The sequence below is a fragment of the Pan paniscus genome, chromosome 10 (assembly GCF_029289425.2).
Source record: "Pan paniscus chromosome 10, NHGRI_mPanPan1-v2.0_pri, whole genome shotgun sequence".
NCBI classification, from domain to species: domain Eukaryota; kingdom Metazoa; phylum Chordata; class Mammalia; order Primates; family Hominidae; genus Pan; species Pan paniscus.
This window is the reverse complement of record NC_073259.2, coordinates 37,142,510-37,158,406: the sequence shown is the minus strand read 5'-3', so window position 1 is coordinate 37,158,406 and position 15,897 is coordinate 37,142,510. Positions and strand designations below refer to the sequence as shown.

General features: G+C 59.5%; 1 protein-coding gene across 1 annotated transcript in view; it reads left to right on the top strand.

Annotated features, from left to right (window-relative positions):
• The window catches only part of LRP1 (LDL receptor related protein 1), an 86,891-nt gene that overhangs the window by 57,410 nt on the left and 13,584 nt on the right, over positions 1-15,897 (top strand). Inside the window, exons 36-60 of the mRNA XM_003824883.6 lie at positions 176-310; positions 486-615; positions 727-853; positions 1,240-1,391; positions 1,482-1,606; positions 1,932-2,309; positions 3,667-3,856; positions 7,205-7,409; positions 7,720-7,912; positions 9,630-9,755; positions 9,961-10,089; positions 10,351-10,470; positions 10,684-10,797; positions 11,139-11,288; positions 11,362-11,484; positions 11,770-11,886; positions 12,056-12,184; positions 12,443-12,565; positions 12,648-12,788; positions 12,872-13,062; positions 13,767-13,950; positions 14,094-14,179; positions 14,340-14,459; positions 14,953-15,140; positions 15,262-15,467. Of these exons, the coding sequence (XP_003824931.1) occupies positions 176-310; positions 486-615; positions 727-853; positions 1,240-1,391; positions 1,482-1,606; positions 1,932-2,309; positions 3,667-3,856; positions 7,205-7,409; positions 7,720-7,912; positions 9,630-9,755; positions 9,961-10,089; positions 10,351-10,470; positions 10,684-10,797; positions 11,139-11,288; positions 11,362-11,484; positions 11,770-11,886; positions 12,056-12,184; positions 12,443-12,565; positions 12,648-12,788; positions 12,872-13,062; positions 13,767-13,950; positions 14,094-14,179; positions 14,340-14,459; positions 14,953-15,140; positions 15,262-15,467 (3,882 nt within the window). The remainder of the gene's footprint in view (positions 1-175; positions 311-485; positions 616-726; positions 854-1,239; positions 1,392-1,481; positions 1,607-1,931; positions 2,310-3,666; positions 3,857-7,204; positions 7,410-7,719; positions 7,913-9,629; positions 9,756-9,960; positions 10,090-10,350; positions 10,471-10,683; positions 10,798-11,138; positions 11,289-11,361; positions 11,485-11,769; positions 11,887-12,055; positions 12,185-12,442; positions 12,566-12,647; positions 12,789-12,871; positions 13,063-13,766; positions 13,951-14,093; positions 14,180-14,339; positions 14,460-14,952; positions 15,141-15,261; positions 15,468-15,897) is intronic.

Sequence of the window (15,897 nt, the reverse complement as noted above, 5' to 3'; positions counted from 1 at the left end):
TGAATTGGCCTGAGGTGGGGCACTTGCTACAGCTGCCACCCCGACTCCACCTCCCCTTCCAAGCACCTGGCCCCTCCGGCACTCTCTCACCTCTGTCTTGAGCCTTGTGAGATTTTGACCCCTCATCTTACTCCTGCCTTATTGGGCATCCCCATGTCACCTCCTCCACCTCCAGAAAATGACACCATCTACTGGGTGGACATGGGCCTGAGCACGATCAGCCGGGCCAAGCGGGACCAGACGTGGCGTGAAGACGTGGTGACCAATGGCATTGGCCGTGTGGAGGGCATTGCAGTGGACTGGATCGCAGGTGAGCAGTGGGCAGGTTTGTGGGGCTTGAGGTGTGGCAGAGGACTGGGGGACGAAGTGAGAGGAGGAGTTGGCGGGAGCAGGAAGAGGAGCTGTAGGGGTGCCTGGGGGCTCGGAGACACCAGATCCACCTGTCCTCACCCAACCTCCCTGAGCCCCACCAACTCTCTCCTTAGGCAACATCTACTGGACAGACCAGGGCTTTGATGTCATCGAGGTCGCCCGGCTCAATGGCTCCTTCCGCTACGTGGTGATCTCCCAGGGTCTAGACAAGCCCCGGGCCATCACCGTCCACCCGGAGAAAGGGTGAGGAGCTGGACAGACTGGCCTTGTCATTCTGCCCATGGCCCATGCTGATGAGGCCCTGTCTCCTCCAGGGTCTGAGGACTGACCCCCACTTCCACCCCCACCCCACAGGTACTTGTTCTGGACTGAGTGGGGTCAGTATCCACGTATTGAGCGGTCTCGGCTAGATGGCACGGAGCGTGTGGTGCTGGTCAACGTCAGCATCAGCTGGCCCAACGGCATCTCAGTGGACTACCAGGTTCGCACGCCAACTTGGCCTTGGATCCGATGGTAGACCCCTGACCCAGGCTCCTGTTGCCTGTGATGAGCCCATTCTGGGAGGACTTGGACCCCAGGGGAAGTCACGGGGTCTCCCAGCCCAGCCCTCCACCCAGAGTAGGACTCCTGCTACCACAGAGATGATGGGCAGGGGTCGCTCAGAAGTGGGGAGTGGGGGAGTGGAGAGATGCCTGGAGGTCACCTTATCAGCAGGGCAGTGGGCGGGAGTGTATGCAGGAGGCAGGAGTGAGTTAGGGGAGGCTGAACTGAGGGCCCCACTCTGGCCCAGGCACTCCCTGCTGCCCCAGACATGGGGCTGGCAGCGAGCTCAGCCCTGGAGGTGAGGTGGGTGCCTCTGGCCTGTAGGATGGGAAGCTGTACTGGTGCGATGCACGGACAGACAAGATTGAACGGATCGACCTGGAGACGGGTGAGAACCGCGAGGTGGTTCTGTCCAGCAACAACATGGACATGTTTTCAGTGTCTGTGTTTGAGGATTTCATCTACTGGAGTGACAGGTGAGGGCTTCTGTCCTGGCCTCCTCAGCTGATCTCTTCCTTCCCTCCTGGCTCCACTGATGCCCTGCTTGTGCCCTGTCCTTCCCTCAGGACTCATGCCAACGGCTCTATCAAGCGCGGGAGCAAAGACAATGCCACAGACTCCGTGCCCCTGCGAACCGGCATCGGCGTCCAGCTTAAAGACATCAAAGTCTTCAACCGGGACCGGCAGAAAGGTGAGGCTGGGGCTCTGGGCTGGGGTGGAGAGGTGAGGGGGACTCTGGCCTGGGAGAGTGCTCCCCAGGGAACCCAGTGTGAGAGGGCTGGGAGACAAGTTAGACCCATGGGGCAACTTCCGATGGCCCGAGAGACCCAGGGATGGGGAGGAAAGGCTGAGGTGCTCTGGGACAGATCTTGGCATTGGGCTCTGGGCCCTGGAGGGTCATTCAAGGTGGGGATACCGAGGCAGAGGGCAGAGCTTTCGCCAAAGCCTGGATGACAAAGGCACCAGCGAGCCTTTCCCAAGGCAGGCCCTGCCCTCTGTACCCTCCCCTCCCCCAGGCACCAACGTGTGCGCGGTGGCCAATGGCGGGTGCCAGCAGCTGTGCCTGTACCGGGGCCGTGGGCAGCGGGCCTGCGCCTGTGCCCACGGGATGCTGGCTGAAGACGGAGCATCGTGCCGCGAGTATGCCGGCTACCTGCTCTACTCAGAGCGCACCATTCTCAAGAGTATCCACCTGTCGGATGAGCGCAACCTCAATGCGCCCGTGCAGCCCTTCGAGGACCCTGAGCACATGAAGAATGTCATCGCCCTGGCCTTTGACTACCGGGCAGGCACCTCTCCGGGCACCCCCAATCGCATCTTCTTCAGCGACATCCACTTTGGGAACATCCAACAGATCAACGACGATGGCTCCAGGAGGATCACCATTGTGGAAAGTGAGCCCAGACCCTAAGTCTTCCCAGGAAGTGGGACATGGGGCGGGGAGCAGCACAGACTCTTAGACCCCAGCCAGGCACTCTACCCTAGGTCTGAATCCCAGCAGCTACAACTCAGCTGAATCCAACTGCACCCCCGCAGTTACATGACTCCTGATTTGGAGTCAGCGGCAGCCCCCGACTTCCTCCCGCCACTGGTCCTAGTTCTGCCTTCAGGGCTGCACAGAACAAGCGAGAGGTCTCTGTGGAGCCCAACGCTTACAAACCCAGGCTGCAGACATGGGGCTGAGCTCCAGTCACTTGGGCTTTCAATAACTTGGGTCAGTTTCCTGCTCTTGCCAAGCCTGAGCCTTCTCATCTGCGTGGATGAGTGTCTCATCTGAGACAGGATTCCTCGAGCTGCTGCGCAGGAAGGCTTAGCTCAGTGATGCTGGGGACGGAGTGTGTGCTCTGGAAAGAGCAGTTACAGTGTCAGGGCTGTCATCACAGGACAGCCTTTCAGCTCTTTGAAAACTGCATCCTGCTACATTTTCTCTTCTTCAGCCTGGTTACCACCGGGTCCCTTGACTCATTCATTTGCTCATATATTTATTCAGCTGGTCCATAAAGACCTGCCAGGCACCGAACTAGGTGCTACGTATACAGACCTGTCCTTTCAGCCTTTTCTGGGACATTTTCTGCTGCACGTAGTCCAGCCTGCATGTCTGTCTAAAAATGTAGCATCCGAAGCTAAACTCGGTACTCCATGCTCGTAGCTTGATCAGGAGAGACTGGCACATCAATCCCCAGACCCCTGGAAGGGATGTCCCCTCACCTCCGGCTGTCTGCAGACCATACCACAGCATGGCCCTTTGGCAGCCACCATCGCTTATAGCCACTAACACTCGAGTCTTTTCTCTTACACTGCTGTTCGGCTGTGTCTCTCACTGTGCCTTGGTTCTTTAACCTGAGTTTAAGATGTCTGCTTTATAAAATAATCAATCCAGCTCAGGGTCTTTTTAAGTAGGGGGCTCCCCAGTACAGCCCAAGCAGGATTTGATTTACAGAAATCTACATTGCACTCAGCTCAGCAGAACTGCAGCTCCAGGAAAGTGCAAACACACCAGAAAGCCCGATTGCCCTCAGTGGGAGAGGGTTGAGAGGTGACCACAGGTCATTTGAGTGAGGACAGCAGAGGTTGGGGCACTGAGTCAGACCCTGGTGCCCCCGAGCCCTCTCTGCTGCACCTCATGCACTCCCATACCCCACACTTCGCCTTCCAGCCAGGAGAGCACGTGCCCCAGGCTGTCCCCCACGGCTCCTGTGCAGGCTGCCCTCTGGGCCCTCCTGACAAATGGCTGCTCCTGTCTCTTCACAGACGTGGGCTCCGTGGAAGGCCTGGCCTATCACCGTGGCTGGGACACTCTCTATTGGACAAGCTACACGACATCCACCATCACGCGCCACACAGTGGACCAGACCCGCCCAGGGGCCTTCGAGCGTGAGACCGTCATCACTATGTCTGGAGATGACCACCCACGGGCCTTTGTTTTGGACGAGTGCCAGAAGTGAGCTGCTGCCTGGGGATGGGGGTAGCAGGGAGAGGTGGGACTCGGGGTGGCAGAAACTCCCCAGGCAGATCCAAGCGGGGGTGCAGGAGAGGCAGGCCCTCACTTGAGCTCCACCCTTCCCTGCTGTGTGATCTGGGGGGAGTTGCAAAAGCTTCCTAAGCTTCAGGTTCCTCTTCTGTGATACAAGCTGGCTAAGATTCCAGCTGCCTGCACCAAAGGGAGCATCAGGACTGTGGGGGACGCTCTGCCTTTGTGATTGATTCATTCATCAGAGCACCATGTTGGAGGCACAGGGTAGGGCCTCTAGCTCTGGGATCCAAAGCTTCAGGCAAAGAATGTTTGTCGAACCCTTCGTACAGAAGCCTAAGGCTGGGCCTATCAAGCCACCTAGCTGGGTTGAGAAGTCATACTTGTGGGAAGTAATGGTAACTGGCACAAGGCTGTATACGGGTGACCACAGGTGTCATGAAGGCAGTAGATTGGCCCAGAGCCTGGAACTGGAAAAGACAAGGAAGGCCAGCTCGGACAGGGGAAGTGCTTTGAGCAAAAGCCTGAAGAAAGGCAAATTCAAGGCAGGGAGGACAGAGGGGGACCTCTGCATGCCATGGGGCGTAGGCAGGCCCGAGCCCAGCCGGGAAGTGAGGTCAGGGTGCGGAGGAGTTAGGAGCACAAGCCAGGACAGGTGGCAGGAAGCACCCGGGGGTGGGTGCTCCCCCTGGAGGGTTCACCCGCAGTCAGCCTGCTCTGTTCTCCCGCAGGGGCAGCCCTCATCCCGGCTGTTTGGGCCTCTAGTGAGCCACCCCCTCGCCTTAGGGATCCAGACCCACATGTTAGCAACATTTTTTTCCCAATTCAGCAGTGCTTGGAATGTTTTTCAAAAGCTTTACTAGGAAACTAGTAAACACAACCCAAAGCAGCTGTATAGATACGTGAGTGACCCGAACCCAGATTCCCCCCACCAGTCCCCCAATGTCAGTCACGTCCAACCTGGCTCAAGGACCCTCTGTTTCCTCCTGCCTCTGTCATCTGGCACATCTGCAGCTGATGATGAAGGTCCAGTCCCCCCTTCCATGACCCTCGGCTGCCTCACCTGTCTGGGGATGGCCTCAGAGCCTGTCCCTCGTGAGTCTGGAGCCTCCCTGGAGGGTCCAGCAAGGCTGCCTGGCCCTCGTCCCGGAGGACGTGCCCCCCTGGCTGCCCACGAAGCTCCTTTCTTATGAGGCCAGGGGATTCCATCACGCATTCAGCGAGTGGCTTTTGAGGGCAAAGAAGGTGCAGAGGACCCAGTGGGGAGCGCGAGGGGCGTCATGAAGAGCTTCGTGGCTGTGTGCTGAGGACTGGCCCCACCTGGAAGTCAGGGAACTTGTCCTTGAAGAAGCGGCATGTTAGCCAGCATCTGAGGATGGCAGGAGTGGCTGGGTGGGAGCATGGTCCCAGTGCCCAGGAGAAAGAGCTGAGCTGGCAGGAGGGGCCCTCCCCCTGGCCACAAGGAGCAGGCACTTTCGGGGAATCAGAAGGAGCCAGTGTGGACCCCAGTGGAGAGGGCAGGGGCAAGTGGAGACTCCAACAACCCAGCCTCCTCCTGAGCCCTCCCTGCGTCAGCACTGGAGCACTGATGGCCCTGTAGAGCTCACAGTAGGATAGTTAGAAGGTCCGCCATGTTCCTGGACACTGAGCACCTACCCCAGGAAAGCCTCTCTCTCCCTCCTGCCCCATTCCTGGGAAGCAGGTTCACCCAGACCACAGTTGTGTCACATGGAGGAGTTTGTTGATGCCAGGAGGAAAACCACTTCTCACTGCAGGTGTGAGTAGTTTCACCTGAGGTGTAGGAGTTCCTGGTGGGGACTGACAGGCCAAGTCCAATCCTGAGAAGCCAGGAAGATGACTGGCCACTGCCCCAGGATACCCATTTTCCCTTATGGAGGCTAGAAGGACACGCCGCCTCCCTCCCAACTTACATCCCGATTCCAGAGCCACCGCAAACCCCTGCTCTCCTCCAGGATGAGGCCCTTAAGATCAGAGCTTCTCACGAGCTCGCCGAGGCTCAGGGCAGCCAGTGTCTCCAGAGGGGCAGAGCAGCACCATTTTCCTATGTGAGCCCAGCAGAAGGCGGGATAGTTCAATGGTGCTGGAGACGCCGGGGGTGGGCAAGAAGGGTGTGACCTGGAGAGGTCTGAGGAGACAAGTTCACAGGCCAGAGGACACATCTGTGGCCAGAATGGTGAGGGGCAGAGGTAGGAGGAGGCCAGAGGCACTGGGGTGGGGGCGGGGGCAGGTCCTGTTAGGGAACTGGAGAACGGAGCTGGCTTTTGTGTGGCTTGGTGGTCTCAGACTCCACTGTGCCTAAGGATCGCCTAGGAGCAAGAGAATGTGGAGTCCCCTGCCCCGCCCTGGGCCTAGCTGAGTGACAAGCTCTGGGACCGAGGGCCCAGGGCTCACCATCCAATGCCGGTGGTCCAAGGACCACTCTGTCACACCCAGGGTAGTGCATGACCGGCCCTGAGGCCTTCCACAGCCCCCCTCCAGCCTCAGCACCACCCCACAAGGAGCACGGCATAATTGGGGGCTGGCTGTTCCCATTGCCTCCTTTACTGAGAGGAAACCAGGGCTCAGAGGGGCGACAGGCTCATTCAAGGTCGGAGCCGTTACGAGGCAGAACGCTGGCTCCAACCCCAAACATGCAAAGGCCTCAAAGTACGGAGAAGGGGACTCTTGAGAGCTGCTTGAGGATAGGACCCACATACCCCAGGACCTGGGACACATGCCACACTCAGCTCCACAAGGGCTTCCTGAATGATCTGGAAGACAGCCAGCCTCCCTGCACAGAAGAGAGCAGTTAAGAATAAACTCCTGGGAAATACTCACATAGTGTGTGCCATCTGTCCTTAAGATGGAGATTAACTTCTTCCACTCTCACATCCTGCGAGGCAGGTGGTGCTACCATCCCCACCTCATAGAGGAGGAAACTGAGGCACAGGGCAGTTGAGTAAGTTGCCTAAGGGCACCTAGCTGGTGGGTGGTGGAGCCAGGGCTGGAACCCCAGGGCCTGTCTCACTTGGCTGCACCGGCTCTCTTCTCAGCAAGTAGACGGTCACTGCCCAGATACTCCAATGTGAATATCTCACACTTGGCCCTCATCCCCTCACACTCAGCCACCTCGTGTGTGAACTGTCTGTGCAATAGTGGGGCCCTTCCTGGGCATTGGGGCACTGCTGGCCTCTATGGCTCTGGGGTGGCTTTGCCCTGGCAGGCTTCCAGGTTCCAGGTGCCTACGCGTCCTGGCCTGTGCCCTCTGTGGTGGACTCTCAGGCTTTGCCTCCTGATCTCTGGACCCTCTTCCCCCAGCCTCATGTTCTGGACCAACTGGAATGAGCAGCATCCCAGCATCATGCGGGCGGCGCTCTCGGGAGCCAATGTCCTGACCCTTATCGAGAAGGACATCCGTACCCCCAATGGCCTGGCCATCGACCACCGTGCCGAGAAGCTCTACTTCTCTGACGCCACCCTGGACAAGATCGAGCGGTGCGAGTATGACGGCTCCCACCGCTATGTGAGTCTGCGGGGTGGGTGAGCTGGCGGGCGGCTGAGGGGAGGCCAGGGCCAGGGTCAGCCGTCAACCAAGACCGTCCAGGCACAGACATGGTGGGAACAGCTGGGAGGAGGTGAGTCCCTCCAGGCCCCAGCCTCAGTCAACCCCACCCTGTCCAGCTTGCTCCTCATCAGCTAGATGAGGGAGATGGCAGGATGCCTCTGCGGGCCCTCATTCTGTAGCTGTCAGAGGCCAGGCCAGGCTGTGGTCCGGTGGAGACTGGGCAAGAGGCCTGAGCGATGCTGTGACGGTGATGGCGCTGTCTCCACAGGTGATCCTAAAGTCAGAGCCTGTCCACCCCTTCGGGCTGGCCGTGTATGGGGAGCACATTTTCTGGACCGACTGGGTGCGGCGGGCAGTGCAGCGGGCCAACAAGCACGTGGGCAGCAACATGAAGCTGCTGCGCGTGGACATCCCCCAGCAGCCCATGGGCATCATCGCCGTGGCCAACGACACCAACAGCTGTGAGTGGGGCTGCCGCCACCTGCCTCACCCTCCTGCCTGTCGTGCATGGACATACAAACACACACCCCACACACACATCGCACATACCACACGCACCCTACACATACCACACACACATCCCACACATACTGCACTACACACACCACACCACATACACACACCACACCCCTCCCACACACTCAACACACACACACCACACCATACACACCCCCCACACACCACATACACATACACCCCCAACACATACACACACCACACATATCACATGCACACCCCACATACACCATACCACACACATACCACACACACACCACACACCACATGCACACACACCACACATACCACACACACCCCACACATACCACATACACACACCACCACACACACTACACATACCACACACACTACACACCCCACACACACACCACATACACACACCACACCACATACACACACCACACACACACCACAAAACATACACACATTCCCCACACACACACCATACATACCACATACGCACACCACCGCACACACAATACATACACCACATAACACACACACTGCAGCACACACGAGATACACACCACACCATACAACACACCACACACACCACACAGGACATGTACACCACACAAACCAACACACACCACATGCACACACACATACACACACCACACATACTATACCACATACACATGCAGCACACACACCACACCACACACACACCACATACACAGATACCACACACACTGCAGCACACACAAGACACACACCACACCATGCAACACACCACACACACACCACGCAACACACCACACACACACCACATACACACACCACATACACACACCACACATGACACATACACACCACACATAGGACACACACATGCTACACACCTACCACCCACAACACATATCACACACACACACACCACACAGCACACACACACACCACACACCACACGTACCACAAACACGCCACACACACACACATCTCACAGACATACTATAAACACCCCACACACCACACCCCACACACACTTGCCTGGTCCTGCTCTCCCTGGGCCTCCATTACGCAGACACACACAGCTGTACACACCTTTGGAACTGCAAAACCCCCAGTGCTCCTGTACCCCTTCCCACCAAGGCATCTACGCACACAGATGTACTCTGCACACGCCTGGCATCTCCTCCACGTTGCACACACACATTCATGTCACACCCGCCCCTCAGGGCTCATCCATGCCCTCGGTGCCCCCACCCTCACCCTGGTCACTCTCCTCACTTGGAGCCACACAGACAGCTGAAAGCCTGGGTGCACGTGCCCTCAGTGGGCACGAGTACATGCCCCAGCGCCCCCCACCACAGACCTGCAGCTTTCCCAGGTGTCTCCCATGCGCCCTGGGGCTCACTACTGCACCCGTGATCTCAGGGCCCTCAGATTCGAATCTCTCAGAAACACTCCTCAAAGCCCACGGTGCCCTGCCTAAAAGCACACACATCCTCAACGGCACACCTGCCGAAAACCCCATGCACCTGGCCCTCCCACAGCAGCCATCCCCATGCCCTCCCCACTGGCTGCAAGCCGCTGTGCCTGCTGTGGCTGAGCAGAGGCTTGGGAGCTCCATGAAGTCAGTGAATGGGTGGGTGCACTCTGGGTGCATGCACAGCAGAGAACACTCTCCAGCCCTGCGCCCACCCTGTCCCTGCTCAGGTGAACTCTCTCCATGCCGAATCAACAACGGTGGCTGCCAGGACCTGTGTCTGCTCACTCACCAGGGCCATGTCAACTGCTCATGCCGAGGGGGCCGAATCCTCCAGGATGACCTCACCTGCCGAGGTGAGAGAGGCAGGGGGGAGGGGCTGGCGGGGAACCCAAGCACACACCAGGGATGGTGACCATCTCCCCTACATGCTCCAGCCCAGCCCCCCAAAGCCTTTTGCCAAGAAGAAGCTGATGATGACCTCAGCTCCCCGGGGGAGGAGGCGTGGGCACTGGGGCCCACAGCGCTGGCTCAGAAAGCTCCCTCCACCTCCCTCCCCAGCGGTGAATTCCTCTTGCCGAGCACAAGATGAGTTTGAGTGTGCCAATGGCGAGTGCATCAACTTCAGCCTGACCTGCGACGGCGTCCCCCACTGCAAGGACAAGTCCGATGAGAAGCCATCCTACTGCAGTAAGGAGCCCCCTGCAGCCCCTGCCTCTTCTAGGCCCAGAGCCCAGGTCCTCCTCCCCCAGGCCCCTGCAGGATGGAGCAGGATCAGGACCCAGCTTCCTGACCATGAGTTTTGGGAGCTCATGAAGGGCAGAACCACTGTTAGCCTGGACTGGGCCTTTGGGTTTGGGGGTGGCCAGCTGGACACGTGCATGACGTCTCAGGGAGGCAGCCCTTTCCCTGTGCCTGTGGCTGACACGCAGCCTACTCCTCCATTTGCAGACTCCCGCCGCTGCAAGAAGACTTTCCGCCAGTGCAGCAATGGGCGCTGTGTGTCCAACATGCTGTGGTGCAACGGGGCCGACGACTGTGGGGATGGCTCTGACGAGATCCCTTGCAACAGTGAGTGAGACGCACTGGCATAACCCATCTGTACCTCAGTTCCTGCCCCACCCCTCCCTGGCCAAGCTTTGTCCCTGGGCCCCGTGGTGTCTGGTTCAAGGCACTCTGTGACAGGCCAGGGCAGGTGCTGTGGGCCAGGAGCTCTGTCCTGCATCCTTCTGGCCCCCACAGAGAAAACTCTGGCCTGACGATACGGGGCGGGCACTGTTCTAGAGACAGCCTGTGGTGTGGGCGAGTTCCGCTGCCGGGACGGGACCTGCATCGGGAACTCCAGCCGCTGCAACCAGTTTGTGGATTGTGAGGACGCCTCAGATGAGATGAACTGCAGTGAGTGACGCCCTTTGCTGGCACCTCCTGGGCTCCTCCCCATCGCTCACTGCATCTCCCGCCTTCAGGCCCTCCTGCACCTGCCCACATTCCTCTCTGCCTTCCCTCATCCCCTCTGACAGCCTCCATCTCCCTGAGGCCCTGTCCCCATCCTGCTCCTGCTCCTGGGCTCCCGCGGGGTTCCGAGAGGGGGCAGTGAGCAGATGGTGCAGACAGTGCCCCACCGGAAGGGCACCGTTCAACTTTTGGAAACGCATGAAGGCTCCATAGGGCTGGCAGCTGCCCCAGTCGGGGGTGATCCGGGGGGAACCAGGTATCACCCTCACCCCTGCCCCCACCAGGTGCCACCGACTGCAGCAGCTACTTCCGCCTGGGCGTGAAGGGCGTGCTCTTCCAGCCCTGCGAGCGGACCTCACTCTGCTACGCACCCAGCTGGGTGTGTGATGGCGCCAATGACTGCGGGGACTACAGTGATGAGCGCGACTGCCCAGGTGGGCGGGGGCAGGTGTGTGGTGGGTGGTGGCCTGCGGTGAGCAGGGCCCTCACACCTGCCTCGCCCCCCAGGTGTGAAACGCCCCAGATGCCCTCTGAATTACTTCGCCTGCCCTAGTGGGCGCTGCATCCCCATGAGCTGGACGTGTGACAAGGAGGATGACTGTGAACATGGCGAGGACGAGACCCACTGCAGTGAGTGACCACTGCACCCACTCAGTGCTCCAAGAACCTGCTGGGCCCCACTTCTTAGTCCCCCCCAGCAAATGCCCTCTTGGAAAAGGGCATCCAGAGCCTTCAACCCCCTGCCCCACACCCCAACTCTTGAGGTCAGACTCAGAGACTCTGCCTCTAGCTGCTGCTGTGCCCCCCCACAGAGGGGTGCTGTGGGCATCTCTCCTGTCCTTCCCATGGCATCGGCCTCCCCAGGTGGGTGACCCCCACCCTTCCCCATCTAACTGTGGCTTCTGACTGCCCCAGACAAGTTCTGCTCAGAGGCCCAGTTTGAGTGCCAGAACCATCGCTGCATCTCCAAGCAGTGGCTGTGTGACGGCAGCGATGACTGTGGGGATGGCTCAGACGAGGCTGCTCACTGTGGTAAGGAAGCTGGGATTGGGCCGGGGGAGGTGCCCCAGGGAGGGACAGACCCCACCCAACTCCACCCCACACACAGACACCCCTGCAGACGACGGCGAACCATCACCTGCACTGCTAGCCCTGATCTACCCCCTCCTAAGTCTCTCAGTGGCCCTCTCTCCCCCTACAGAAGGCAAGACGTGTGGCCCCTCCTCCTTCTCCTGCCCTGGCACCCACGTGTGCGTCCCCGAGCGCTGGCTCTGTGACGGTGACAAAGACTGTGCTGATGGTGCAGACGAGAGCATCGCAGCTGGTTGCTGTGAGTGGCGGGGCCGCGTGGAGCGGGTGGACAGCAAATGGCCACAGTCTCACTTTGCAGATGGGGAAGCCGGGGTGCAGGAGAGGAAATGCCTCAGCGGGGTCCACTGGGGGCGGAGCCATAGCTGTAGCCCAGGTGTCCAGACTCCTCATCCAGTGCCCTGCCCACTCTACCAGGAGAACCACAGGAGGTCAGAGTGAGGGACGGTCAGCCACTGGCCAGGCAGGGCTGAAGGGCTGTGTCCACCTCTGTCCACAGTGTACAACAGCACTTGTGACGACCGTGAGTTCATGTGCCAGAACCGCCAGTGCATCCCCAAGCACTTCGTGTGTGACCACGACCGTGACTGTGCAGATGGCTCTGATGAGTCCCCCGAGTGTGGTGAGCCTTCGGCAGTGGTGGGAGGAGGCCCTGCCCTCCGCCGGGCCAGGGCATCAGCCTCACAGGTCCATTCCTCCCCCAGAGTACCCGACCTGCGGCCCCAGTGAGTTCCGCTGTGCCAATGGGCGCTGTCTGAGCTCCCGCCAGTGGGAGTGTGATGGCGAGAATGACTGCCACGACCAGAGTGACGAGGCTCCCAAGAACCCACACTGCACCAGCCCAGGTGGGCCCCAGACCTGGCTCCCCTCTGCCCCCTCCCCAGACTGCCTGAGACCCCGCTGACCTGCCGCCTCCGCCCCTCCGCAGAGCACAAGTGCAATGCCTCGTCACAGTTCCTGTGCAGCAGTGGGCGCTGTGTGGCTGAGGCACTGCTCTGCAACGGCCAGGATGACTGTGGCGACAGCTCGGACGAGCGTGGCTGCCACATCAATGAGTGTCTCAGCCGCAAGCTCAGTGGCTGCAGCCAGGACTGTGAGGACCTCAAGATCGGCTTCAAGGTATGCCCAGCCCTGGGGAGGAGCTTCCACACCCCAGACGTGCCAGGAATGCCTTTCTCCACTGCCTTATTCATTCATTCATCCCCTAGACAGTGGGGATACAGCAGTGAATGAGACAGAAATCTGCTTGGTTGGGGTCTGCCTCTGTCTGGCAGGTAGAGAGCCAGCAGATTTGCTGACAGATGAGATATGCAGTGTGAGAGGAAGAGAGGAGTGAGGCGTCAAGTAGGCAAGAGATACACAGGTCTGGAGTTCAAGGAGAGGCCCAGGCTGGAGAGGGAAGTCTGGGAGTTATCACCATAGAGATGCTATTTGAATCTGTGAGCCTGGATATGATTCCCAAGGGAGCAGTGTAGGTGGAGAAGAGAGGAGTCCAAAGTCTGAGCCCCGAGCTGAGCAACAGCCAGGAGCAGGGAGGTGAGGGGACCAGCAGAAGAGCCTGAGAAGGAGCAGCTGCTGAGGCAGGAGAACAGCCACGAGAAGAAAGCATTTCCATGGGGAGGGCACACGCAGCTCTGTCAAATGACACTCAGGGGCACACAGAAGGAGGCCTGCACTGTGGGCCAGCTGGGTGGGCTCAGTACCCATATGCTGCTGCCCCTAGTGAGGCCGGGTAGAGGGAATTGGAGTCTCTGAGCCAGGTCTCCAGGGTGGGAGGCCCAGACCCTGCCACACGCCCAGCCCAAGGCTCCCTGTGCCTGCAGTGCCGCTGTCGCCCTGGCTTCCGGCTGAAGGACGACGGCCGGACGTGTGCTGATGTGGACGAGTGCAGCACCACCTTCCCCTGCAGCCAGCGCTGCATCAACACCCATGGCAGCTATAAGTGTCTGTGTGTGGAGGGCTATGCACCCCGCGGCGGCGACCCCCACAGCTGCAAGGCTGTGACTGGTGAGATGCGCGCTTGGAGGGCATGAGGTGACCCAGGCAGCTAGGGGCTGTGTGGGACTGCCCGGATGGCAGAGCTCCAGACAGGCAGGAGACCAGGGCTGCTAGAATGTGCCAGGAGCTGAGGCAAGATCCTCTGTCTGCAGACGAGGAACCGTTTCTGATCTTCGCCAACCGGTACTACCTGCGCAAGCTCAACCTGGACGGGTCCAACTACACGTTACTTAAGCAGGTACCAAACCCAGGCCCTCCTCCCCGGTGCCCATCTCCCAGACCCAGCACAGCCTCCCCTGCAAGTCTCCCCGCTTAGGTCCAACCATCCCTCCCCCAGATGCAAACGTGGCCCCTGCTGCCACAGCCGACTTCTGCTGTCCTTCACTCCCCAAATCCAGGGCCTGAACAACGCCGTGGCCTTGGATTTTGACTACCGAGAGCAGATGATCTACTGGACAGATGTGACGACCCAGGGCAGCATGATCCGAAGGATGCACCTTAACGGGAGCAATGTGCAGGTGAGGCGGGCAGCCCTCGGCGACCGACACTGGCCCGCCTCAGATGACTGTTTTCAGATCGTCTCTCCTTCCCGCCCCACCAACCCAAATTGCTTCCTTCTCACTCCACTAGTCACTATATGACTGCTTGTTCTAGCTGCTCACTCTCCTCTGGGCCCAGACAGCAAGGACCAGGAGATTCCTCTTACCCTTCCCCTCACTGCCAGCCTCATGTCTCCTTAATCATCAGGAAGTTCCCCGTGAGGTCTGGCCAAGCACTGTGAGGCTTGGGGCATGGTCCCATTCACCTAGAGCCCCCTCTCCTAGAGCCTCTGCTGACACCTACACACAGAGTCAGGCCCAGGACTGGGCATTTTACTTCCATGGTTCTCCCACCAGAGCTGTCAGAGGGAGCTCTACCCCATTTTACACGAGGGGAGGCTGAGCCTCACAGAGGCTTGCAGGTCCTCCCCCAGGTCACCCAGAGCTCTCCCTCCCCTGCCCCTTCCTGCAGGTCCTACACCGTACAGGCCTCAGCAACCCCGATGGGCTGGCTGTGGACTGGGTGGGTGGCAACCTGTACTGGTGCGACAAAGGCCGAGACACCATCGAGGTGTCCAAGCTCAATGGGGCTTATCGGACGGTGCTGGTCAGCTCTGGCCTCCGTGAGCCCAGGGCTCTGGTGGTGGATGTGCAGAATGGGTATGTGGCTGAGGAGGGTTGGGGGAGCCCCTGAAAGCAGCATCCAAGCCCAGCCTCCCTGCAGGCCACTGGTGCGATGGGTTACGGGATCTCCCAGGGCTCACTGCTTACCCATCGCCAGGTACCTGTACTGGACAGACTGGGGTGACCATTCACTGATCGGCCGCATCGGCATGGATGGGTCCAGCCGCAGCGTCATCGTGGACACCAAGATCACATGGCCCAATGGCCTGACGCTGGACTATGTCACTGAGCGCATCTACTGGGCCGACGCCCGCGAGGACTACATTGAATTTGCCAGCCTGGATGGCTCCAATCGCCACGTTGGTCAGTGTGCCAGTGAGACTGTCCAGGCACAGCAGACTCAGTGGGGATGGAGGTCTGAAGCGACAGGGGATCAAGTTTTGGGGACAAGAGTGGACATAAAAAGCAGAGGATATGGCCTGAGGACACCACTCGCTGGGGTGTGGGGTTCAGAGCACCCCGGGGGCTTCCCCAGCCTGGCCACCACCCAGCTCCCTTGGGAAGGAAGAGGAGAGGCCCTTCCCTTGTATACACAGTTCTGGAGGACTGGCCCCAAGGAGGGTGGGGGTGGGAGGCCTGCGATTGAGAACTGCAGTGCTCCCCACTTCCTGAGGGGAGCCATACACTGGCAGGGCAGGAACTTGCCATGAGGCAGTCTAGGTTTGAACTCCAGCTCTGACACTTGTTAGCTGTGAGACCATGGGGGGTCTGTACCATGAACCATCTGTAACTG